At 56.3% G+C, this 19,784-nt stretch overlaps 1 protein-coding gene across 8 annotated transcripts in view; it reads right to left on the bottom strand.

Annotated features, from left to right (window-relative positions):
* The window catches only part of MAD1L1 (mitotic arrest deficient 1 like 1), a 322,064-nt gene that overhangs the window by 54,944 nt on the left and 247,336 nt on the right, over positions 1-19,784 (bottom strand). For 5 of the 8 annotated variants that reach the window (XM_025863714.2, XM_073886395.1, XM_025863712.2 and 2 more), the window contains 2 exons: positions 15,242-15,449; positions 14,785-14,919 (listed from right to left, as the gene is read on the bottom strand). In XM_025863714.2, the coding sequence (XP_025719499.1) occupies positions 14,785-14,919; positions 15,242-15,449 (343 nt within the window). Of the gene's footprint in view, positions 1-371; positions 1,066-14,784; positions 14,920-15,241; positions 15,450-19,784 lie in introns of those variants that run through there. The other 3 variants (XM_025863715.2, XM_025863716.2, XM_025863711.2) reach the window with 3 other exon arrangements.

Genomic DNA, 19,784 nt, shown 5'->3' with positions numbered 1-19,784 from the left:
GTCCTCGGCAGCAACATTCCTACGAGCCAAGAAGCATCCAAACCCCCCGCATCCGCCAGCTGACGAAAGCCCAAACAAAGCGAGGTCCAACCATGAATGCTACTTGGTAACGCACACAACGGACCTCAACATGTTCTGGCAGGTGGCAGGAGGGAGACATGTCACCAGAGGCAGGACATGGACTCTGACCCCATGGCCGAGTGCTGGAGCGGACCCGGGCCCTCAGTGGGCAGCAGGGACCCTTTGGGGGTGATGGAAAGGCTCATCGTTGTGACGGCCGCAAGCCTTGCATATTTACTAGAAACCACTGTATGCTTTAAACAGGTAAAGATTGGGAGATTATTTTTTTATTTTTTTTTAAGATTTTATTTATTTATTTGACAGAGACACAGCGAGAGAGGGAACACAAGCAGGGGGAGTGGGAGAGGGAGAAGCAGGCTTCCCGCTGAGCAGGGAGCCCGATGCGGGGCTCAATCCCAGGACCCTGGGACCATGACCTGAGCCGAAGGCAGACGCTTAATGACTGAGCCCCCCAGGCGCCCCGGGAATTTATTTTTTTTAAAGACTATTCGAACAGTTACAGGGTCACAGCAAAACTAAGCGGAAGGTACAGAGATTTTCCTTATGTGGACACACGACACAGTCCCCCCACACTGACGTCCCCCAGACGGCGCATTTGTTACAATCGGTGATCCCACGCTGACACATCATCACACAGTTCACAGGAGGGTCACTCTGGGTGGTGGACATTCCGTGGGTTTGGATGAATGTACCATTATAATCATACAGGGTATTCAACGCCCTGTGACCCGCCTCTGCACCCCTCTCCAGCCCCCGGCACCCGCCCACCGTTTACCGCCCCCGCAGTCCTGCCTTTTCGGGAGCGCCCCACGGCTGGAATCCCACAGTCCGGAGCCGGCTCGGGAACACACGTGTCGGGTTCCTCCACGGCTTCAGAGCTCACTCCTCTGTAGAACTCGAGTCACAGTCCACCGTCTGCACGGCCCACGGCGTGTGCGTCCATCCCCGACTCCAGGGCACCCTGGTCGCTTCCAGTTTGGGCAGCTGTGGATAAAGCTGCCATAAACATCCGTGCGCAGGTGTCACGGGGACCTACGTTCTCACATCCTGGGGGTAAATGCCGAGGAGCACGTCCGCTGGACTGCATGGCAAGAGCGTGGCTGGTTTTGTAGGAAACCACAGGCCCCCCCACCGACGTGGCGGCGCCATTCCCTGCTGCTCCCACCACTCCTGCCCTGAGACAGGTCGGTTCCAGCAGCTCTGGTAAGCTGCCTCATGCCCACGCGCCCTTGCTCTAATTCTTGGGAGTCTATGCGGACACCATCTGCTGACCGCCCCCCAGCTCAGGGCCTCAGCTCACAGGAGGGGAGCCAAGGGGCGGAGAAAGGGCATGCTCTGCCCAGACCACCCAGCTGTTAGGTGTCCCTCTGACCCTCGGGCCACCCGGTGACCTCCACCGAGGCCGAGCCTTCCAGGGTTTTCTCTGCCCACTCTGCCTGCCCTAGGGCACGAGGCCCAGGCTCTTGCCTTTGAGCGAAGGCGGATGCCTCAGTTCACACTGGCAGTCTGCATGTGGGACGGGGTCGGGGGTGGAGCTGCTGGGCTACAGGACGCTTCTCCACCCCGGATGGTCTTGCCTTAACAGACAGGCTCCCGTGCAGGGGTCCAGATCAATGGGGCTGATGATAACGGCCTTCATCACCATTACCGCACACCAGGCGCACACCGCACACTCCCACAGGAATTGTGTGGGTGCGGGGGACGGGGCGGGGGATGTGCAGAAACCTGCCCAAGGTCACACAGCTGAGCGGCAGAGCGGGGACTTCCAGAAGCAAGTGTTGCTTGATTCTAAAACTCAGAGTCCAAGGATTGGATTTCTCAAGTCAGAGTAGTTCTTCCTTCACCGGCTCAAGAGGCCCTGCTGTCTGGGACCCAAACTTAACTTAAACGAACAACAAGAACCTCCTGCAGATGGATCTGGGGAGCCGCACTCCCATGCCCAAGTCTGTGCACCCCTGGTCCACCCAAGAGATCTGTAGGCCCTGCAGCGCCCAGGAGGTGGGCACATAGTCGGCCACACAGCAGCTCCCAGAGCCCGAGAGGCCATGGAGCACAGAACCCCAAACCAGGGACTGTTCCCTCCGCCACATGGACACCACCCCATGTGGTGGTGAGCTGTCCAGCAGGTGGGCACAGAGCCTGCTCAGGGCGTGGGATCAGGGAGACCTAGGGTCACTGTTCCAGTAGCTTCATGGGGACTTCTGGCCCAGAAAGATGGAGTGGACTTCTCCCCGCTCCTCCCTACCGAAGACAACTCTGTGCCTGGCCGTGCCAGGGGCAGCACAGCAGAGTTCAGAGGGTGGGAGAAGGAGGGGGGAGGGCTGGGACCCGGCATGGGAGCCACAGCAGAGCAACTCGGGACCCAACCTGGAAAATTAAGGTGACCTGGACCCTGCATTTCCGCCCTCCCAGCCCAGCAGCAGATGGCCAGGGCCGGCCCGTGCGTCCCGGGGCCAAGCAGAAGGACGCCGCATGTCCAGGGGAGTGCCAGCTCCCGGCAGCCGGGCCACACAAGTCTGTGCCCGAGAGCCCTCCCTGCCCAGAGACAGCGAGGTGCAGCTAAAAACTCGCCTACCAAAGTAATTTACAAACTTAATGCAGTTTCAATAACAACCAAAACCTCCACGGGTTTTTTGAACTTGACAGACTAATTCTAAAATTCCTTTAGAATAATAAACAGGTAAGAAAGTCTCTAAGTGCAAAAAAGTAACCCCTTGCTTTATACCAGATACTAAAACATATCTTAAAGTTACAATTATAAAAAAATATACAGTAGAAACGAATGAAACAAACAAACAAACAAACAGGAAACAAAGTATGGATCCTGTTACGTATCAGAACCTCACAAAGATAAAGACATGTCATAAACGTGTGAAGCAAGGAATGATTACCCGATAAATGGGAGGCAGGCGACTGCTCCGTACATGGTTTGGGAAGAGGTCAACTTAGACCCTGACCTTACTCGACACACCAAGGTAAGTTCCAAGTAGATCTTTAAATGTGAAAAATAAGCCAAAAAAAAAAAAAAAATCCCATAAGAAAACAGGATTATTTATCAAAAGGACTTTCTAAGCTTAAAGTAATGGAATTAACAGAAGAGAATCCAAAAACAGTTAAAAATTTCGACACAAATTAATCATAAAGAAAACTAGAAGCTTTTACACAAACTGAATTAGGAGGAAATCAAGGAGCACGGACTTGGTGAGACCGTAGTGGAAGGAGCAGATAGGACACATTCTCCCTTGTTAGTGAGCAAAGGAACATGCGTTATAACAAGGTACCATTTTTATCTAAAGTTTTAAAAAATTGTGCCGTAAAATTGACATTTTTTGGTGTACAGTTCTGCAAGGCCACCACCTCCAACATTCAGGACCGCTCTGTCACCCTGGACAGCTATCCGCCACAGGCTCTGTGCCCCGGCCCCTGCCACCCGCCACCACACCTGTTCCTTGACCGACACTCTTGCCCTCTTGGGGACTGGCTCCTCCCACAGCGCAGGGCCGCCCCTAGGTGGTCAGCAGGTGGTCACTCTGACGCGGAGCAGTGTTCCACCAGCAGATGGACCGCCTATTCTCCACTCACCCGTTAAAGGACATCGGGGCTCTTATTGGTTTTTGGTGACTATGTGTGACGCTGTTGGAAACACGAGTTCCAGTTCCAGGAAAGATGAAGGAAGGTGTGAACTCAAGCCTGCCTTTCAGTGAAGGTGCTCATGCTGGAGAGTGCACATGGAGCGGCCGGCCCCGAAGGGAGAGGCTGCTGCTGGCTGAGGACGGGACCAGAGGGCCAGTGGCACCAACCCCACCGCCCTAACCATAGGAAGTCCCTGCACCAGCCTGTGTGAGCGGACGTGCGCTGTGTGCAACTTCTCATCCGGAGCACATCGCGTTTCCCCTCCAGCTACAACTCCGGTCAGGGCGCTGCTCTGTGGCGTGCGGCATAAGGGTCCTTTATGTATTTGCTGGACTCACACCCAGGAATTGTATTTGTTGAGAATGGACAGAAATGGCATTATGTTTCTGACTCCAGGGCCCACGTGTCCGCTGCCGGAGTATCACATACAACACGCGTAGTCTTCCCGCACACACACGCACTCTCTTATCACATCAAGTGTGTTCAAGCCTGCAGGATGCAAGATCAACTGGATCACAACCCTCCGTGCCAAACTCACTTCACCAGGCTTCGTGTTTGGTTTTACTTCTTGCTTGGGGTTTTATACCCAGAGAGTCGTCTGCAGAGGAACACTTCTGCTTCCTCCCCTCGCGTCCCTGTGCCTGCTCTTCCCTGGTGGCCCAGACTGGGACTTCCGCCGTGCTTACTCAGGGCGCTAGACCACCTCTACCTTATTTCTGGTCTTGGGGAAGCATGGATTGGTGTGGGGGTGCTTGCAGACGCTCTTTGTCAGGCTGAAGGAGCCCCCTCTTTATTTAGTTTGCTGAGTTTTCCTGTTGAGTTTTGTCAAATTACTCCATCAGTTGATTAGATCACATTGATGCGGTGGATGACATCAATGGATATTTGAATCCTGGAATACAAAAATAAATGCCTATAGGTCCTATTTTCTGTCCTGTCACTGGTTTTCAAATTAGGATAATATTTGCTTCATAAAATGAGTTCGAAAGTGCTCCCTCTTCACTTTTCTTGAAGAGCTTGTACAGAGCTGGTGTTAATTGTTCTTCATTTGGTACAATTCACCAGTGAAAGCACCCGGCCTGGAGATGTCTTTTTTGGAAGCTTCCTGATTGTAGCTCCAACTCCTGCATCAATTATGGGACTGTTGGGGCTACCTCTCTCACACCGGGTGAGCTTTACAGTTTGAGTTTGCCAAGGTTGGTTGCTGTTGCTTATTTGGGTCCTGCTGCATCCCCCACCCTGCCCCGGACGACAGGCACTGAAGCCCGCGCTGGATGCAGACAGAGTTGAGAGAAGGAGGTAGGAGAAATCCCTCTTTCTTCCTCTTCTCATCCCCTTCTCCTCCAGGTCCTTGGCAACCCCGTGGAGGTGCAGGTGCGCTGGGCAGGCACCTAGCTCTCGAGAGCTGTGACCTCAGGACACTGGGGTGAATCGCAGCTGCTATCCCACCTGTACCCCATGGCGTTGGCCTTCATGCTGATGCAGCTGTGGAAGTACACAGCAGAGCAGGGAAAGCAAAGCTCTGGGTTTCCGGCCTGGAGCCTCAGGGAAGCAGAAACTGGGGGGGGGGGGGATCAGGAGAGGGGACTCTAGGGGGCATGCCTGGCACCCACACAGGCCGTGGAGACTGTGGTACGGGTCCCGAAACTGAGCAGGTGTGGAAGCACAGCTCAGAGGGCACGGGGACCGCCCCCTCAGTCCACCTGCTGAAACCAACTGACTGGGATTAACATTCTCCACAGCACAGCAAAAAGATCGAGAATCTCCCAACACGGCATTCAAAACCTACAGAAAACATCCAAAATTAAGCAGCACAGCCAACAGGTGCCAACCCAGGATGACAGAGATGGTAGAACTGCCAAGCAAGACTCCACTGATGCCCCACACGGACTTCGCGTGTCATCGTCCACCCAGAAACAGTATTTACCACTGAAACTGGCTGCAGAGAGCACATCGGTGTACAGGTCCCCTGTCCCCAGATGCTGCCGCTCTCCTGTCCCCCACTTTTAACTTACAAACACCATTATCCGCGATCTGAGTTTCTCACGGTCTGTGTCTCTTACACTGAGGGCAGATTATCCGAATGACTGTAGATGACTCATCAGAAGCCATGGAGGCCAGAGGTAGAGAAGCAATGTTGATTTCCATAATGCTGACAGAACCCCTAACCCAGAATTAGCAGGCGCGTCCTTCAGGAGTGAAAGGCAAGATGGGGTCACCACGTGGAGGGAACCCCGAGAACCTGGTACCAGCACATGTCCTCTGAAAGAAACACCTGGGGAGCAGATAAAAGGGGGAAACTTGGAATTTCGGGAATGAAGACAAAGCAACAGGAATTCTACACGTCTAGGTAAAAATCCTGAACTTTTTTTTTTTGCTCTTTAAAATACGTATGACAGTTCAAAGCAAAAACTGTAACATTTCATGGTGGGGTTCTCAGTGTATGTGGAGGAAATGACCTGCAAGCACGACCACACCGAAGGCAGGTGGGCGGGAAAGCCGGTCACGGTAAGATCTTGACATTCCAAGAGGTAAAACAGCAGATACAAGGGCACTGTGAGAAGTGTGTGTACTGTAATCAATCCCTAGAAAAGTCACTTTGAAAAGTGTCCAAAGAGATACAATGAATTAAAAAACCCTAAGATATAACAAAATGGGATACTAAAAAATGTTCAAAGAATCTGGAAAGAGGTAGAAAGAGGAAAACAGGAATAAAACACAGAGAGCAAGCAAAACTAATCATAAATGGCAGACCTAACTCCAAACGTATTAAAATATTACATTAAATATAAATGGTCTAAACACACTGATTAACAGACAGAATATACCTTCTTATCAGGTGCACATGGAACATTTACTAAGATCGCTCAGTACTGGCCATCAGACAAATCCTGAATTAAAAAACAAGTTATACAAAGTGTGTTCCCTAAATGTAATGGAATTAAACCAGAAATCAATAACAGAAAGCCACCTGGGAGATCCCCAGACATTTTGAAATTAAAAACACACTTCTAAATAATGTATGAATCACAGAGAACATCTTAAAGGAAATTTGAAAAATTTCTCACCTAAACACAAATGAAACTACAACATACTAAAATTTGTGGATGCAGCTAAAGCAGTACTCAGATGGAAATTTATAGCATTAAATGTTTATTTTAGAAAACAAAAAAAGATCTCAAATGAGCAATCTCACTTTCCAGCTTAAGAAACCAAAAAAAGAGCAAGAGGAAGTCAGAGTAAGCAGACCAAAGGAAGTAACAAGGAAATGAGCAAAAAATCAGTAAAACTGAAAACAGAGTAACAATACTGAAAAACCAATGAAACTGAAAGCGAGGTCTTTGAAAGACTGACCAAATGGGCAAATCCTCTTCAAAGCTGACAAAGGAAAAAAAAGGGCAAAGACACAAATTACCAAAATCAGGAAGGAAAGAGAGGGTAATTACTACAGACTCGGTGAGATGATAAAATTAGTAAAAGAATAGTACAATTCCTGTAATAAATTTCACAACTTAGACATAAAGGACCAATTCCTACAAAAACCCACAAACTACCACAATTCACCCAAGAAAAACCAGATAAGCTGATATTCCTGTGGCCTTAGTGCACGTGGGCCTCCTGTCACAGAATACTGCAGACAGCGTTGGCTTATCAACACGAGCTTGTACTCCTTGTGATTCTGGAGGTCGGGGGGTCTGAGATGAAGGCGCCGGCAGATCTGGGGTCTGCGAGGGTCCGGTTACTGGCTCACAGACAGCATCTTCTGTGTCCTCACGTGGTGGAAGGAGTGAGGGCAGTGGTCGCATTCATGGGGGCCCCACCCTTCCTGATGATCTCATCACCTCCCAAGGCCCCACTTCCTAACACCACCACACTGGGGAAGAGGGTCTCAACATACAAACCGTGTGTGTTGGGAGTGGGGCACAACCGTTCAGCCCATGGCCCCTATAACTGCAAGAAATCCTCAGCGACCCAAATCTACAGGTGCAGATGGTGTCCAGCAGGTGTCTGTAAAACAGCTAGAGAGGAGGGAATGCCAATTTGACACCATCTCCTCCAGAAAACAAAAGAGGAAGGAGCATTTTCTGACTCATTTCATTCATTATGCTGATAATCAAACTAGAGAAGGACAAGAGAACCACAGACCAATATGAACAATGACACCAAAATTATTGACGAAATATTAGCAAGTTGGGTCCAGCAACATAAAATGGAAGAACATACCGCAACCAAGAGGAACTTATTCTAGGAATACAAGGCTGGCTCCAAATTGAAAAATTTCACTAAGTAATCCTCCACGCTGACGTCTTTTCCATTCATGGAGACACAAAATTCAGCATCCAACATGATAAACCCTCTCAGCAAGCTTAGAGGGGACTTCCCCAACTTGACAAAGGGCATCTACATACAGCCTGCAGCTCACAGCACGGGCGGTGGGGAGGGACTGAACGCCCCCTAGGCGATGAGGGGTGCGGCCGGCCGCTCACCTGTGCTCACCACCACTCAGCAGTGCACTCTCCAGCCAGGCAGGAGAGCAAGAACAGGGAACGCGGGTGCCCAGGCTTTATGGGAAAATACACAGCAGTCCCTCTTCACAAATGGCATGACTGCAAAAAATAAAATGAACAAAATCCAAACAAGACCCTCCTGAAACTGGTACGTGAGTTCTGTGAGGTCACAGGACACAAGACCAACCATACTTCTAGACACAAAGCAAGATCAAACAAACACACACAGTAACTCCAAGAATTTAAAACAACAAGGAAATACTTCGGGACGTTTCTAACAAAGCACTTCGTGGGTGTGTGTGCAGAGAATCAGGAACCGCTGATGAGGGAAATCCAAGGAAGCCTGAGTCAGTGGAGACACATCATGTTCTGGGTGGAAAGACTCACCACCTAGAAGTACGATTCTCCCCAAGCTCATCTGCAGATTTAATGGGATGCCCATGAAAGTGTCGGCAGGATTTCTGTAGATACAGACGAGCTGACTCCCACGTTCATGTGGAGAGGCAGCGGGACGGGAACGGGCAGGGCGCTCGTGAAAAGGGGGCACCGAGTCCGAGGACTTGCGGTACCGATGATGAGTGTCCAGCTATGGCCACCAGTCAGGGTGGTGGCAGCAAAGAGACAGACATGTGGGTCAGAGGGACAGAAGACGGGGCACACGTAACTCTGCCAGCGGACAGGACCACGGAGCAAGGGTAATTCAGTGGAAGCACAAGATGCTTTTCCACAGCTGACGCTGGAACAACTGGACGTTCATGTGAACCCCTCTCGAAAATCACCTCAACCTCAACCTCACATTGTATGCAAAACTCAACTCTACATGGATCACAGATTTAACCGTAAAACTGAAAAACTCTTGGTAGAAAACTAAGAAAAAAGTGTCTTGACCTTGGGTCAGGCAGGGTTCTCAGATGAGACTCCTGTAAAAGGAAAATTCATTGTCCGAGAGCAAACAAAAAATGTTTGCTCTGAGAAGGACGCTGCTAGAAAATGAAACTCCCTGAACTTGATATAAAGAAAACAATCCTATAAAGGGGGAAACTGGAACACAGACCTACCCCAGAGGACGCAGGGATGGCCCAAGGTGCTGCAGGCGCTCATCTTCAGACACCGGGGATGCGCTGCATCACAACACACACACACATGCATGCACACACGTGCACACATGCATGTACGCACATGCGCATGCGCACACAATGCACGTACACGCATGCACGCATGTGCACACACACATGTACACGCATGCGTGCACACGCACACACACACACCTGAGAACCACCCCTGCAGCACCAGCACCTACAGGGAAACACTGCCACGGGCCACGTGTGGACACTGTGGGACAGGGGCCAGTTTTTAGGAAGCCAACCACGTGCTGACCAGGGACCCAGCTGTCCCCACCAAGAACATGCCCTGAGAAAACGGGCTAATGCTCCCAGAAGCACCTGTGTGGTGGTTTCCTGTGTCTGGCAGTTTGATATTGGTGTACCTGGGTGCATCTGACCCCTTCTGGAAGCTCGGGTTCAATGTCTGCTCTGTTTTAAAGCCCCTGTGGTGCTTTTCAGATCCACCCCACGTGTGCGCCACTCAGGCACCGGCCAGTGGCTTCAGAGACCCAGGCCACCCCTCCCTTCCCACCTGCTGCCAGGCCTCGGGGGTAAAGGCTGTTCTGCAGGGTGGGTGGGTCAGGAGAGCCCGAGACCGGGACCCTCCTGCAGCTCCCAGTGCCCACCCCTCGGGGACAATGGGAGAGCTCATCTGGGGTGGGGGTCGGAGGTGGCTGGAGACACCCTACATTGCTCCCTGGACTCTCTGGGCTCGTCGGTCTTCTTTCCCCACCCGGATCATGCATTCCTTGCCGGCCGCCCTCACTGCAGCCCCACACAAGGTGGAGCACACGTGGTGGGGGCGGGGGACAAGCTCGGAGGACCCCTGCCTGGAAGAGTAGCCCTTCTCCCCTCCTACTCAGCCCACAAAGCCCAGCCGAAGCCCCCTGCCCTGGCCTGCAGAAGCTGCCCAGCCACTACAGTCTGCCCCTCCCTTGGCCCTCTACACCCAGGGTCTGCTCCGAGGCCCCTGATTCCCATGGCTCTCCCCTCACTCTGTCCTAAGGGCAGGGACAGGCCCCGCTGACACCTGTGGGTCCAGCAGGTGGCAGGCGGCCAGTGCTGCTGGCTAACGGGACTGTGTGCCCCTGCCTCGGGGGGCCACGGTGCGTCGACCCCATCTCCACTCTGGCAGCACCCTACCCTCACCTATGTGCAAGCCAGTGGAAGCCTGGGGTGGTTGCCTTGCCGAGGGCATGGGGACGGCAGAAATTTAGATGGCCTATGCCTTGTGGAGCCACCCCAGAATGCCTAGCACCTAGATGCCACCTCTTGGACTCGCGACCCGTGGCCCCCCGGCTCCCCGCCAGCTGAACTGGCGGTGGCCACAGCATGGACCAGCTGCCTCATAAGCCAGCAGAGAAGACAGAGCGGCTGAGGGAAGAAGCAAGCTACTCTTTGTGCCCGGGCAGAGCAGGGGGGTCCAGGGCTCCTCCCTGGACCCCACCACCCTCCCCCACGCAGGGACACCTTGGGATCTGCTGCACCCACACAGCCAGGCAGTGACAAACTTGATCACCTTCACTGTGTTGCTGACAAGATTCGGTTATTTTAATATTAATGCATTACCTAATTAGGCTGCAATTAATAATCTCCCTGGCCTAGCCTGGGTACCGCAGGGGGCCCAGTGAGGAGCCAAGAGCCAGCTGGTGGAGGCTGAGGATTTAGGCTCCTGCTGACCCAGGAGGCTGGGCCCTTGCTACGGGTTGTTCAGCAATTCCTTTGTCAAAGATCCACCAGAAACTCAGACCAGCTCTCCCCCGAACTCTGAGAGCACGGTTAGGGAGGGTGGGGGGCTGTGCGCCCTCCCCCATCCTGACTAACCTGACGGGTCCTTCTCCTGTTCAGCAAAGGTGTGCTCCTCAGGAGGCCAGGCCCCTGCCACTAGTCCGGTCACCTGCCACGGCACACCTGCTCCATCTGAGGGCCGTGCGCACCCGCACTGAACTCGGGGGCAGCTCTGCAAGGCTAGCTCGGAGGTGGTGTCCTGTGCACAGCAGGAGGGAACCTGTCTGGACCGTCAGCACCCTTTACGTCATCTGTCAGGGAACTGGTCACGTTCCTACGAGGTCCACTGGTCTGTGCTAACCCTGGGGTGCCCAAGGGCGGGGGCCCCTGTATGTGTTTTCTGCCTCATTTCTGGCCTTCAGCCGGAGGCCAGACCAGAGCAAGCCGGTCTGCTCCCAGCAACCAACACCGGTCTGCACAGCCAAAGGCCTGGGTGGGGGGTGGGGGGAGGTGGGCAGCCCGCTCAGAGGTGGCAGGGCAGCCTGGCCTGCGAGACCGGGGGTGGAGGGCAGCAGCACGGGGGGCATCTGTTGGTGGCTGGAAGTCCACTAGAGCCCCATTCCCTGCGGCGCATCTTCGGGGTACCCAGACACCTGGCCAGGGGCCTGCAAGTGCGGAGGCTCCTGCAACTGGCAGGAGGTCAGAGGTCACGGCCCAGCAGCCTGGCCCTGCGCTGCTGGAACCGCATGCACTGCAGACAGCACGGGTGGCTCAAGAGGGCGCGTTTGCTGACGGACTGCAGCCTTGCTGGCAGGAACAGACAGGGCCTCCACAGAGGCTGGCGTCTAATCCCCATGCTCCGTCTGCACGCCACCATCCATTCAGCAGCAGCCAGCTGTCTACCCACTTAAACGCCAACCGCGAGGCTCATGGTTGTTCTAACACGCTCCTTCGGGGCTGAGGCAGCTGCCCGGGGCTGGGGTCCCACGACCACACTCGCCATGCAGCTGCCCCCGCTTCTCCTGCAAACGTAAGACAAACGCCTGGCACGAGACCGTGGGCAAACACAGGCTGCAAACCCAGTGGAGGTTCTCAGAGCTCCCGCTCCCACCGAGCTTCCGGAGAGGCGGAAGCACCTCCCCCCGCCGTGGCAGCCATGTGCCCCAGGATGGACACGGTGACCCCCTGCTTCCCCCTCACACGCCCAGTCAGTCGCCACTGCCGGGTCCAGCATGGGACCCGCCCCCGCCAAGTCCCCACCCCAGGCCCATCCCAAATGAGGCTCTGGCCTCTGTCTTTGCAGACCAGCCCCCGTGCCTCAGCAGAGTGCTGGCACGCACTGGCCTTCACAAGCCAGACTTGCACACACATCTGAAACTTTAGGCTTTGTTTTTACGCCAACTCTGTTGCACAGGTAGGTTTTAGCCGTCGAGAGTCCAGTGGCGGGACAAGGCGTCTCCCACTCCCTCAGGGCATCAGCTGCACCCACTGGATGGTCACTTGGGTACTAAGTCCTCTCGTGGAAGAACCATGAGAGTGATGGCGCTCCTGGGTCAGACAGCTGAAGCAGTGCCCACCGCCCTCTGCCCTCTCCCAGGACAGGATGCCCTAACTTGCTTGCGTCAGAACCCCATGCTGTCCTGACTGTAGCCACGTGAGCTGGGCTGGGCAGGAGACCAGGACTTTCTCCCCCACACTTTCTGCTTCCCCTGCAGCTGGTGACGGTCCTGCTTTTCCAGTGGCTCTGTTTTCCAGGTACTCGTGACCGACTCGGCAAACCTCCCTACCGGGTGTCCACGTTGGAGCACCCTGACCGTGCGGTGGGAACCACGAGCCGGCAGTCCGGCACACAGGTGAGGAAAGCTCTGGTCCACACCGTCTCTCAAGACACTGGACACCTTACGTTCTGCAACCTCATCTGTCTGAAGTGGTTCCAGAACCTTCTGACCAGTCTCAACCTGCTCCGGCTGCCCCTGGGGCGGCTGTCCTGGGTCCTCCTCATTTCTCCAGGGCTGGCGCTCGGGCCTCCTGTATCTGTGTTGCTCCCTGGCTCCTGCTCTCATTTCACGGGTACGCATCCTCCACAGGCCTCGTGAGAGAGGGAACGGCGAGGTAGGGTTTTCCACACATTGAACATCGGAAACGGAACTGAATTCCTCCCTGATGGGCCTGAGCACAGGGCTGGCCATGAGCCGCTGTCCAGTCTCTCAGGCACCGGGAGCCCAGCCCCTGGAGGCTTTCTCGCTCCCTGGGCCGCAGTTGAGAATGGAGCGGCCCGTTTTCTCCCACTACGGGAGGCAACAGGTCCCCTCGTCCCTGCGTTCAGAAGTCCCAGGATGACACGTCCCAGTGTGGGGCGCCTCCCTCCGGCCAGCCGCGCATTCCCGGGGTCCCTGCCCTCTCCTGGACCCACCAGACAAACCGTGCACACCCCACGCCCCTCCCACCTTCATCCGGCCTCTGCTCTCCTGTTCACATAACCTCCCCCAATTTTGTAAGTCTTCTGTTTAGATTTTCATTTCACTTTTGGTGTTTTTAACTTCCAGAAGAGTTCACGTGTTTCCTCTTTGAAAACACTCTTCAAAGTAAAGCAACACATTCTTCTTCCTCTCTGAGGACATCCGGGGACAATCCCTTGAAGGCTTTCTCTTCCCACTTGTGCTGTTCGCGTCCTCAGGGCCGACAGTCCTGGGCCCCTGCTCACAGTGAGCAGAGGGCTCTGCGGGTCCTGCCGGAGCGGAGACAGGCCTGGTCTGCCAGGGCCTCTAATGTCAGATCCCGCGCCAGGAGCCCGTCCAGAAGGTGTTGTGGTGGGTGGAGAGAGGGGTGGGCTGGGGTGGGGGTCGAGGCACCCATGCACACCGCCTCTGTGCTGGCGTTGGTGTTCCCATCTGGGGACCCTCTGTGGGCCACAGGTGTGTCTGACCCAGCAGGCCTGATGCGGAGCCCGATATCCTGGGTCCCTAACAAGTTCCTGGGGCGGGCCCTGCCCGTGTGGGACCTGCTCTCTGGGACTCAGGCTCTAAGAGAATCACCTTGGTTTTGTTTCCTCTTTTCATTTTTGCTGGGGGAGAGGCCACTGGCAACCACCGGCGCTGGGTGGAAGACCTGGGGGCCGATGCCCTGTAATTACACCCGCCGGCAAGCACCCTTGATCCTCTGCCTCCGGGGCCACCCGCCACCACCTTCAGCCATGGGGTCTCCAGGGCATGGCTCAGACAGGCTCCTGGCTCCACCGTTGCTCACCCTTCAACCCCCCGCCCACCAACTTCCCTGATTCCAAGTTTGTTGTAATAGCCTGTCTCTGTGGGTTCACATCTTCCTTGACAATGAGAAAACAAAACCCCCAAACCTCCCAGGGAGTGCCCGCCAGCTCACCCCAGGGCAGGCTCATGGCAAAGGCAAACGGGACAGAGACGGGGCTGTGTCCAAGAGCACTGACCAAGAGGACACGTGGAGAACAAGTCCTAGGCAGGGCTAGGCAGAGTGAGGGAGACGAGGGGTGGCTAGCGCCCTGCCGCCTCCACAGGGATGAGATGAGCCGCATGAGGAGGTTGTCGGGAGGGCCTTCAGTGACACTGACGGCCCAGCGACCCGGCCAGAGCTGCGGCAGGAAGGGCTGGGCGGAAGCCCCCTCCTGGCCACGCTCCACCGCTGAGAGGCTGGCTTCCGCGCATGGCCCTCATGGCGGACGGTGACCCCAGGCAAGCGGGGCACTCACACACGCCCACCTTTGCTGGTGGGCCATTGGTCTCTGCACTCGCAGGGCAGGTCCAGCATGGGACTCCGTGGGAACAGGAGGGTCATCTTCCCGCACCGGCAGGGACGAGCCGCGGGCTCAGGGGCTGTCACCCTGATTTGCGGAGCTGCAGAGTGAGGGTGCGGCCGTGTTAGAGAGGCAGCTTCCCGAGTCCGAGCTCACCTGCTCAGGTGCTGGGCTCTGCGCAAGGTACTGAGCCCCGTGAAAGATGGTCCCTGTTTCCATGAGTGTCGGATCTACTCATGATTAATGGGACACGTGTACACTGAAAAAGGGCATTAATCTGTGTGAGGGGGGCTGGAAAGCGTTTCCCCACTACTGCCTTGTGCCGTCCTGCCGTGACCTGCAGCCGCGAGGTGTTCGGTCCCAGCCCCTCCCCCCAGCCCCCGCCCACGAGATGGCCCAAGGACGCGGGGGCACGGACCTACCTGTCAGCTCCGTGGACGAAGGCAGACTCGCAGCGGCCTCCAGGCCGGCAGGGACGGGACCGCCTCGCTCCAGGGCACGCACGAGCTCCCGTAGTTGCTCGCACTCCTCCTGCAGCCGGGCCTGGTCCCCACGGAGCCGCTGCTTGGCCGCGCTGGCCGGGTTCATGCTCATGTGCAGCACTTTGGTTCTGCTCTGGTCGTAGCTGCCCTGCAGGACCACAGGGCAGGTCAGTACAGCCTGGACCCACGCCGCAAGGCTCTGGTGATCGATGTGGGGCCTCAACACCGGAGCGTGAGGGCAGGGACGGCCACCCCCTCCCCAGGCCTCTACGCCCTGATCAATAAGCCGATGATGGTGCCGTTACCCGCCTCAAGGAGTGGTAAGCAGTAGCTGGGGAAGAATACACGGAAAAACCTGCGAGACAGCCCTTCGGAATGTTGCAGGTGATCAGGTCACCCGAGTGCCTCTCTGTCTTCCCGCACAACAGTTGTAAAAGCAAATAGGAGGGGCATCTCGAAACCTCTATACCCTCAAAACACTCTACTGGCAAATATTCTCACGCCTGGGGGCCTTGCTCCCACACACCCTGCTGTCTCAAGGTCCACAGACATAGAAAAACAATACAGAACTTAGAGAGAGATCGCGACGAGAGCTCAGAGTCCCCGCGTGGCCATGCCCCCGTCCCTGTTCCGAGCAGCACAAGAGCCATCAACGGCTTGCCAGTGTGGACACGGGCCTCGCTCGGCTGCGAGTCTACAAACACTTGCGAGCCCAGCCACTTGTGTCTATTTTACACTGAGGACGGGTTCACACGGACATCCACCTCCACACCTTGCCACAGCGTGGCCCAGCTCGGCTCCTCCTCTGCTGCCCTAGCCGCCCACCCTCAACGCGGTTACTGGGTCCAACACCTACATGCCGTGCGTGAGGAGCATCACGCTGAGCGCAGGCCCTCGTGCCTCTGGGTTCAGCCTCTCGGCTGCCCAGGCACTGAGGTCGAGCCCGGTCCTGCTTTGGGGCACTGCTCCGAGCACTGGAAGGTTGCTCACTCGCTGGCCTCATGGATGATGTCACAGTGACACACACGTTGATGTCGTGATCAGATTCAGTGGGTGTTGACAAATGCACATCACGTGTCCTGGCCCCACGCTCATGGCCTCCATAGTTCTGGCTTTTCCAGAACACGGCCAGCCAGAGCCTCTTCAAACGGGCAGCTCTCACTTAGTGCTGTGCACGGAAGGCTCCACCCACCCTCTGCTGGCTTGCTGACTCATTTCTTTTTAGAAAGCTGAGTCACACTCCCTTGTGCGGACACACCAGTTTGCGGGTCCGCTCACTCCTGAGGGGCACCTTCGTCACTTCCAGTTTGGGCACTTATGGAGAAAGCCACTACGAGCAGTCACGTGCCGGTTCTGTGTGGACACAGGTGTTCAAGTCACTGTGTCAAGCTTCTCTGCTGCTTCGTCCACCCGCCTCTGCTGGGGACCCTGGTTGCCCCCCAGGAGAACCCTCGCTCAGCCAGCAGGCCCACCTCGAAGGCCCCCTCCGCTGCTCCCTGAAGGGGCAGCCCCCACCCCGGTGAGCAGACACCAGCCCACTCTGGCCAATGAGGAACCCCCTCTTGCCTGACCCCAGAAACCAGTGCGAGGGTGGCCCTGGGACCAGGCAAGGCCACTTTCCTGAGGTTTTATCCTCGGTAGCCAGGAAAGGCTGGGAAAGAAGCCTCCTCCTCCCTGAGGCTGCGGCTGGGAGGACAAAGGCCTGTCTGCCACGTGTCCCACCTCTTCCCTCCCGGCCTGGAAGAGGCCCATCCACCCCAGGGGAAACAAGGTCGGCAATGCAGAGATGGAGAGCAAGTGAGGCCCGGCCTCCGTGTGGCACTCAGTAAGCATGTGGGGAACAACCTGAAATCTCAGACCCGACCCAGGGCCCGGATGAGCCACGCAGCCTGTGGCAGGTGAGCACGACTGTGGGACCACGTGGCAGATGCCACGACACCTGAGTCTCAGCGGTGACGACCGAGAGCCACTGACGCATGGACAGACGGAGACCGGGGGGAAGGGTCGTCTCCCCAGTAAATGGTGTGGGGGCCACGGGATGCCCTAATCACCCTGACCTCACAGCACACACAAACCCCAACTCCTGAGGGAGGGCAAATTTACAAACAGAAGATAACACAAAACACTGTTAGAAGAAAACACAAGAGAACATGGTGACCTTGGGGCAGACAGAGGTTTTTCGGAAACAGGTTCCGAAGCGCTGGCCACACGTGAACACAAGCACACTGGACTCAGAGAGTGAGCAGGCGATGGGCAGAGGCGGTCACTGGAAATACAGAAACCTGACCCAGGACTCAGGGCCAGAACCCCAGAGGACTCACACAAACAGGCAAGGCAAAAGCAGACAATTCAAGTTTCAAAGTGGGCAAAAGAGGTGAACACTTCACAAAAGTATCCAAAGGGCCAACAAAGCATAAAATGGAACGCAAATTAAGCGTCAGAGGGATGCTAATTACCACGGCGGTGAGATACCCTGCGCTCCCCCCCGAACGCCCGGCCGGCACCGAACAGATGGAGAACACCGAGCACCACGGGTGCCAAGCAGCCAGGGCTTGTGCTGGTGAGGACGGGAACTGACACGGCTGCCCTGAAAACGCCACTTGGCGGTGTGCCTGCTTGAGGAGAGCAGGGCGACATCCTAGGGCCGGGAACTCGGGGCCTCAGAGACGGCCACCAGGAATCAGGCACCCACCGTCCGCGCCCATCACATGCAGTGTGTGGTCCCCACGTGGAAGACCATCCGTCCGCGAGGATGGGCGCGCAAACAGCACCGGACATCACATGTCAGACACAGCGGAGCCCACACTGTCAGTCCCGCTGGGACACCCCACAGCGGCAGGCCACACTGCTCTGTGCCATGGAGGGCAGGAGGGGCCGGCACGGGGGGCTCCGGGGTGTTTGTGATGCTCCACGTGCTGCTCTGGACACCGGTTACCGGCGCGGTCAGTCTGTGGAAACTCACTTCTGCTGTCCTGCCTCGTGGCCGTGACGGAAAGGGGCGCCCGGACACAAAGACCGTCCAGACACTCACGGGGACTGAACACTCGATGGTACTGGAGTTCACTCACACTCCGGAGTGAGGGCAGGTTCACATGCACACACACAAACAGATACACAAGTGTGTGCAGACAGGTGCACACACGTGCACACAGACACACTCACGGAGCACACACGGACACAGATGGACACACATACATACTGATACACACAGACACTCACACACATACACACACGGTGGGCACACAATACACAGACTTACATACATATCAAGGTCAGAGAACCCCAAGGGGAAGGGGCACTGGAGACCATTGCCCCTAGTGCTGCTAGGCATCCACTGTCCAGGGGATCTGCCTCTGAGACCCTGCTGACCCTGTGACAATCTGGGGGGGGGGTCTCACCTCTTCTTTCTCATGCTCTTGGATCTGCTGAGTGCAGCCCCAGTTTATGGTCTAAACAACCTGCCCGTGCGCCAAGCCAGTGGAGGTGGGGCAGGAGCCGGGCACAGGAAACTTCCCTCCGCTATACCTCCTGCCCTCCACGCAGAAGGTGGCTCCTGGGGGCTCAGACACCAGGAGATGCCCCACATGGAAGAGGCTGCTGCCTCCTCAGTCGGGAGGGACGTCTGTGGGGTCACAGCAAGGGCCACGCCTCTGGCCATCACTCCCTGGCCTCCGTGACAAGGACAGGGGCCACCGCAGGGCAAGGGAGGGAGAGGGCCGTCTCAAAGGCCTCAGCGTCTGCCGAAGCAGAGAGCAGAAGGCCCCAAGCCAGGTGCTCTGGGAGGCTGGTGTCTCCTGAGCCGACGGGCCGGAGGCCACTGGCCCGCAACCCCATCCGTCTCCGTCAGCCAGGCACCCCGGGCCAGCTGGACAACCATGGCCCGTCTCCTTCCCGCTCAATACACAGTGATCTGCCCTCTCCTCTCCAACAATCCCATTTCCCACTGCCTCTGTGACTCCCGCCCACACATCTCTCCTCTCTCTTCTAGAGAAAATGGATGGGGTGGGGGAGGGACGGAGACTTTATTCAGATCATCCCACTCCCCCAGGAAGCAGGCTGGCTGCAGACACATCTGCTAAGTGCAGCAGGGTCAGCACACGAGCTCAAGCTGCCATGGGTGTGGTCCCGCCACGTCACTGAAAGACAGTGCAACCACCATGGGGTCCGGGGAGGGGCCAGCAGCCAGCCCAGAACCCCCAAATGCGCCTGGAAAGGGGAGGAGGAAGGGGATGGGGGAGGAGCAACAGGATCCTCCCCCTTCTGCATGGCACCTCCGGAAAGTAAACACCTTCCCAGGGTTACGGGCACAGGGGAAGGAGGCCCACAAGCCCCTCATGGATGGGGAGAGCAGAGACACCAGCTTTGGCCAGAGCTGTGCGTCAGCAGCCATGGCCCCCTGGGCCCCTCTCCTCAGGGAGAGGGCAGGAAAGAAAGAGCGAGGAAGGCCACCTGCGGTCAGTGGAGGGCGGGCGGTAGCAGCTGG

This window comes from Callorhinus ursinus, unplaced genomic scaffold (genome assembly GCF_003265705.2).
Source record: "Callorhinus ursinus isolate GAN/ISIS: 27379988/994484 unplaced genomic scaffold, GSC_fseal_2.0 scaffold70, whole genome shotgun sequence".
Lineage (NCBI taxonomy): Eukaryota > Metazoa > Chordata > Mammalia > Carnivora > Otariidae > Callorhinus > Callorhinus ursinus.
This window is presented reverse-complemented; position numbering and strand designations above follow the sequence as displayed.